The following is a 6,898-nucleotide window of genomic DNA, read 5'->3' as shown; positions in this document are numbered from 1 at the left end:
AAAGAGGCGGAAAAGGCCCAGAGGAGTTGCAGAGTTAGTTGATACTGAGCCCCTCTTAGGTTACAGGTTGTTGTACTTTTAGTATTTTACTGTCTAGTGTTTTGTTTTGTAAATTGTAGCTGAAAACACACAAATCGTAAATAATAAAAAGAAGAAGAGGCTCCCTGTGGAGCATTTTCTGCCTGCCTGAGCCAGCCTCGCTGTTTCTCTTGTGTTTCTACCTTTTTGGTAAGCTAAGCTAACAAATGAGCCTCATTTAGACCACATCAGATGGACATGAGAGTTGTATCATTCTTCTTATTCTATCCAATAAAAAACTGATGGTTAGCCTTCAGCCCTCGTTGAAGCTCCTATCTTCACCTGACTCACAGAGTGCAGAAAAGTGAGTGTGAGTAAGATCCAGAGTCATGTTTGTGTCTCTTTGTTTGTGCAGGCACCTGTTGAGTACCAGGCTCTGATGCAGATGGAGTATCTAGACTGTGTCATCAACGAGTCGCTCCGATTGTACCCCATTGCTTCACGTTTGGAGCGTGTTGCAAAGGCATCTGTGGAGATAAATGGCCTTGTGATTCCGAAAGGTATGGCTGTCATGATACCTACATGGCCCCTGCACCGGGACCCTGAGATATGGCCTGATCCGGAAGCATTCAAACCTGAAAGGTATGGGCATGAGTTTATGCAGAACCTGAACTCTGCAGGCTAGTGCCTTGATTCAGTTATTGATAATGTACTGTGTGTTTGTCTATGTTTACCCACAGGTTCAGCAAGGAAAACAAGGAAACTATTGATCCGTACACATACATGCCTTTCGGGGCCGGGCCAAGGAACTGCATTGGGATGCGATTTGCTCTGGTGGCGATGAAACTTGCACTGGTAGAGGTTCTTCAGAGATACAGCTTCTCTGTGTGCAAGGAGACTGAGGTGAGAACACAGATGTTCAACTTTACTCTGCTTGGTATTGCTTCTTTTATGGACCATGAGTTATACGATGCAAATATTATTCATTGACAGTTTGATAGTGATATTGGGGGTTATACAATGTCCAAGCCCTGATAACCTATCCCTCTGTTGAATAATGTTTCTACCCTTTTGTGATACTGCCAGTTGTTTGCAGATTTAATAGCATGGTTGATTTTCTGTCCTGTTGACTGTGATTACATTTTTTTTCACGTTTTTACAACAGATCCCCTTTGAGTTGGACATCAATGGCCTGCTGGCACCAAAACGACCCATCAAACTCAAGCTGGAGCCACGGCACGTGGCTGCGAGCTAAAGATACAACAAGTTCAGAGATTTTACATTTTGTCATGTTGTTTACAGACACATGAATAAACATGTTTCCTTCGTTAGAGGAGAGTAACAAAGTCAATTTACCCAAACCCTGTATTAAGTCTAATTTTAAGGTTCTTGTACTTTGCTTTAGTATTTCTGTTTTCTGCTTCTACTCCATCACAATTCAGAAGGAACAATCATCAGTTTTTACTCTTCTGAATTACTTTAATATCTTCAGTTACTACTCTCTCTGCAAAACAGATGAATGCTATAGTATGTTAACAGCAAATGAATCATGATGGCGATTTACAGGAAACCTTTTTTTTGTATTATTTTGCACTAGGGTGCTATTATTTAAGTATAAGAACTTCCCACGCTAACACCAAAACTTCCTGTGTTTCTTTCATGGTGAAGTGTGTTTACTTGAATCAGTTACTTCTCTTGTTTGCTGTCCTACCTTTCACCCTTGTTGATCCTAAAGTTTGTCCCTTGATACAGTAACTCCCAACCTTTATATTGAGATATAATATTTCCAGCCACCATGTCTCTAAAGACAATCAATGATGGAATGCTTTAAATTGTGTTTATGCTTGAAATATATTTTATTTAAATGGCTATTTAGGTAGTCAACAAAGAAATATAAAGTACCTGACACATTAACCTGGGTAACAATCAGTTTCTGGAGGTTTAAATTGCTGGGGTCAAATTGACCCCAAGGATAAAAGATGTTAATAAATTTGAGGGTATCAGGAGGGTTAAGTAGCCTATTGAAAAAGTTGTGTGGGCCTGAGTCAACTCTTCCTCTGAAAACATTATAGCATGACACAACAGCGCCCTCATGTGGATGGTCTGTTTTAATATTCTCTGAGTGTATGTGCTCCCGCTCCTTCCCTATCAATCCATTATCCAAGTTTTTCTTCCATCTTGTTCTTTCCATGTTTATAAACAGAGGCAAGAGATAAAAAAAAAGACTGAAAAAAATCTGAGGTGGGCAAACCAGCTTCACTGCAGACACCACATGTTCTTGGGGGCTGGGATTGAGGGAAAATGTTCAGGCTACAAACTCAGGGTAGCTACAATCTGAGATATCAGACAAAGCCTGAGAGTTAAATTAACTATTCTCATTTATTTCCCAAACCTGAAAAAAACAACTATACTTTTAATTTAACAAATTAACTACAGTCACTCTAAAAATGTTCGCTGCTGTATCTGTTGAAACTTTTCACGCCCTGTCTAATTCACAGAAACATTAATTAACCCTATCCTGGAAATACATGAAAGTGAAAGACTAGTAAATCGACAGCTCTGAACCACACCACACTACACCACCACAAATCTCGAGATACTTCTGCTGCAGTTTCCTGGTGTGACGACAGAAACTGTAGCCTATGACCGAGGTGCCCAGATGTGGCGTTCAGGGAAGTGAATTTGCTGCCAGAAAGGCCACAATGCTTTCTGTTACTATTTTACTGCTATGGTTTGTGACATGTTAGTAACTGTGAACATGTATCTCTACTTATTTGGTGCATGTACTTGCATGTCCTAACTCTGCACATGCAACCTTACATGCTGATCTGTACACATTTAGGAATACATTTGCCAATTTCAGTTATGAATAGAGCCAATAGTACAGCAATTTGAATGATGTGTCTTATTTTTTGTATATTTAATTTAATCTAAAAATCCCCAAACTAACATGACTGGAATTTTTTGTCTTGTTTAAATGGAAAAAATGTTTGTATATTTGTTAAAGATAAACTTGAAGCTGGGAGGAAATATAAATTAAATATGTTCTTATTTTGTTTATTTTTCATTTTTATCTTTTATCTTTTTTTTTTTTTACGTACTTTGCTTTAGTATTTTTGTTTTCTGCTTCTACTCCATCACAATTCAGAAGGAACAATCATCAGTTTTTACTCTTCTGAATTACTCGAATATCTTCAGTTACTACTCTCTCTGCAAAACAGATGAATGTTATATTATGTTAACAGCAAATGAATCATGATGGCGATTTACAGGAAACAGTTTTTTTTTTTATTATTTTGCACTAGGGTGCTATTATTTAAGTAAAAGAACTTCACCCGCTAACACCAAAACTTCCTGTGTTTCTTTCATGGTGAAGTATGTTTACTTGAATCAGTTACTTCTCCTGTTTGCTGTCCTACCTTTCACCCTTGTTGATCCTAAAGTTTGTCTTGACAAAAAGATCCCTTGATACAGTAACTATACATGACCTGCTCACTTATATAGCAACGTTTCAGGTGCTAAAAAGGCTGTGAAGGTTTAACAGCAGCTTCAGAGACATTTAGATTCTTACAAAATGTTTTTAAAAGCATGCTGGTCATTTCTTTCCTAGCCTGGGAAAACCAATTTATGCTCTGTTATGTCTTGAAAGAGTAACTCCTCCTCCCTCTTATTGGCTCTCTGATGTACCACACAAGAAGTGATGATACTTACTGCAGGCTGATTAAAAAGGTTTTCACCTTTTTTTGCAGGTGTTCATGTATTTACTCCACTGTCACAGAACAAAGGAAGTATTTAGAAAGTCATGCATTTGAAATCTAACTAAACTAAAAGTACAAGAGACAACATTCTGAACATATGAAGATCATTAATGAATGTATTTAAATCAGAGACAGGTCCTGCTTTACAGTTCTGAAAACACCATCTCTAAAATTAGTAACACCATCACTAACCCCAGGTTTTTTTTACTGGATATAATATACCCAATAAAAAGTACTTGTCATCAAAATATATCAAAATATGACAATACATGACAAATTAGAGTAGTTTCTTTTATTTTAAACTGTACCATGTCTAACAAAATGAAAAAATGTATCGTGGGGGGACCCTATAAAAAGGCTACAAAATTACTGAAAATTTGGAATTCGGGACCAAAAATTTCTAATACAAAAAATGATGAAACTGGAAACTGGGTGTTCGGTCCACCCATTCCAGGGACATTTGAGACTTCCCTGGTGAAGGCACAGTCTCCTTGACACACAAACAGCTGCAGGAGAGAGAAACAAAAAAGGGTGAAAATCACCCGAACACGTGCCTGTAGGAAAAAGGGTGTTTTGGAGTAGAGAAACACCCACGCCTTCAGAGCCGTCAAAGAAGATGCTGAATCTACCCAGAGACCCATGACACTCAGACAAACGCAACATAATGAAAATCATGTAAATGTGTTTGCTCGGGTGAAAATCACCTGGCGATAGTGTTCTAGGGTTAAAGCTCCCCGGAGGAGCTCTCAGTTTTATTTGACCTTGGTGACCCCTGTGGACAAAGTGGTATCTCTTATTTATTTGCTGAACTTGATTGTATGTAGGTGTAGGAAGCTTTTCCAAACAAAAAAATGTATCCAGCTTTTTCCAAACAAAAAAATGTATCCAGTTTTTTCTAAACTGTCAAATGTGTCTTTGCTTGACTATATCAGCAATGACAAATTTAAATAAGGTAAATTCCTCAGCATGCTGTCATTCATCTCGTCAGGCACCCACCCAACCTTGTAGCAGCAGTTTTAGGCACAAAGAAGAACATCATGGAAATAGTTGGTGTTTGCTGCTGGTCTTGTTGCTTTTGTAGCTCATAAAGATGTAACAGTATAAATGTCTGTCTGTTAAATAACCAGTTAAAACGACTGTGTGTATGCAGGTGTATGTGTATGCATATGTATGCATGTGTGTGCTTATGTGTGTTTGTATCATAGACTGTATATAAAATGGACATCATCTTGCTCGGCTCGAAGTGAGGCTGCCACAAAAACTGCTCCCCCTAGTGGCTGGCTGCAGAATAGGTCAAAAACTCCTGCGGTCAAACTTTAGAAAATAAATACATGTCACACGAAAGTTTCTCACATCCATATGCTGTGGTGATATGTAGTTATTATTTGACTGTTTTGTGTTCAAGGCCTCTTTTTTCTGAAAAGTTTCTTTTTCATTAGTTATTAGAGGTTAATAAATGGGGTATTACATCCATGTTTGCTTCGCCCAAAAAATTCCCCCCCTACAGTGTGTGCCGATCGAGAAATTAGCTATCCAGACTACACGCGTCTTTTGTACCAGGCTGTAAACATATTTATATCTGCTGTACAGATCGGCTTTTTTGAATTGGTGTATATGTGGTTTCCGGTACTTCCGGAGCCAGCCTCAAGAGGATCCTCGATGAACTGCAGTTTTTAACACTTCTGCATTGGACTCATATTTTAAGACCTGAGGATGCCGCTTGGTAACATCATTTGCACTCGTTCTGGAATGACATTTTTAAAGCGTTTTCAGATATTTGCCAAAAGACCATTGAACCTGATCCAATCCTGGCCATTTTTGGAGTTCCTGACGACAACACAAATATCTCTGCCCCCCAAGCTAATTTTCCGGCATTCGCCACACACCAAGCCCGGAGACTCTTTCTTCGAAACTGGAAATCAGTCAATCCCCCATCATTTATTAGCTGGATCAAAGAAATGCTGTCATTAGTCCCTCTTGAAAAACTTAGATACTACAGAAACAAGTCCTTTCAGAAATTCATCACTATCTGGGCCCCATTTATAGATTTTACTCTCACTGTTCCCTTTTCACAAGTACCATAATGTTGAGTCTCCTGAAGCTTTTTGTTCTTTACTCTATGTGTGGGAATGAGAATTGAAATCTCTCCATGTCAGTACACTCCTATTTTTATTTATTTATTTTTATATATTTTATTCTATGTATTTATTGCTATTTACTTTTTTATTTTCATTTTTTATTTTTATTTCCTGCTATGGTTATTATTATTACTATTATAACATACATACATGTTTGTTTTTGTTTTTTTGTGCCCTTATTTGTCATTTTCCTGTCTGTTTTGTAACCTTTCTGGTGTCGGGTGGTTGTGGGGATGTTAGGGATGTACATGTTTGTTTTTATATGTACCTATCTGTTCAAAACTAAGAAAAAACTAAAAATAAAGTTATAAAAAAAAACAAAAAAACGGTGGCCCTGAAGGACAAAACAAATTTACAAAAGATGAAAGACTTTTACAAAGTTGGACACAAATTTACATATCGGAAAACATTTTTACATTTTACAAAACAAAATTCGATTACTCCCAGATCAATAAAACCATAAATGTAAATTTGTTTCAGAAATGGTAAAAGTGTCTCACCGTTTGTAAAATTGTCTCACTGCTTGTAAAAGCGTTTTTTGTTTTTGTAATTCTGTTTTTTTAAATATAAATTTGTTTTCCAAAATGTAAAATTTTCTCCAAACTTTTGAGTCTTCACATTCATGCCAACTGGGCGACTGATTCCTAGGTCACAATGTTTGCTATAACACCCCAAAATAAAGCTTTTTTTCCGTTGCAAAAGAAACTTTAATTTCTAGTTATAATGTTAGTAGTTATTTGTCTGTCTTTTTTTTTTTATCATTCATATAGGGGAAACTAAGCCCCACTTAGTGATGTATCGACCTTGTAAGCCTGTTTTAATCGTTAGCCAACATTGCTTCATGTCACACACAAACACATTTTTAAAAAAAGGCATTTGGTAGGATTCTCACCACACAAAGACTTTTAACATTTTATTATTGATGTTTTATTATTGATGTCTAAAATGTTAGAACCCCAACATTATTACATAAATGTCTTCTGG

The 6,898-nt window shown here is 37.1% G+C and overlaps 1 protein-coding gene across 3 annotated transcripts in view; it reads left to right on the top strand.

The window, feature by feature from the left end:
• The window catches only part of LOC117816145 (cytochrome P450 3A30-like), a 6,343-nt gene extending 4,691 nt beyond the window's left edge, over nucleotides 1–1,652 (top strand). For all 3 annotated transcript variants that reach the window (XM_034688298.1, XM_034688297.1, XM_034688296.1), the window contains 3 exons: nucleotides 434–660; nucleotides 759–921; nucleotides 1,184–1,652. In XM_034688298.1, coding sequence (XP_034544189.1) covers nucleotides 434–660; nucleotides 759–921; nucleotides 1,184–1,273 — 480 coding nt within the window. In that variant the 3' untranslated portion in view covers nucleotides 1,274–1,652. The remainder of the gene's footprint in view (nucleotides 1–433; nucleotides 661–758; nucleotides 922–1,183) is intronic.
• The last annotated feature ends 5,246 nt before the right edge of the window (nucleotides 1,653–6,898 follow it).

Source organism: Notolabrus celidotus, chromosome 7 (assembly GCF_009762535.1).
Source record: "Notolabrus celidotus isolate fNotCel1 chromosome 7, fNotCel1.pri, whole genome shotgun sequence".
In the NCBI taxonomy this organism is placed as follows: Eukaryota; Metazoa; Chordata; class Actinopteri; order Labriformes; family Labridae; genus Notolabrus; species Notolabrus celidotus.
Note: the sequence above shows the minus strand (reverse complement) of the source record. Positions and strands in the feature narration are given on the sequence as shown.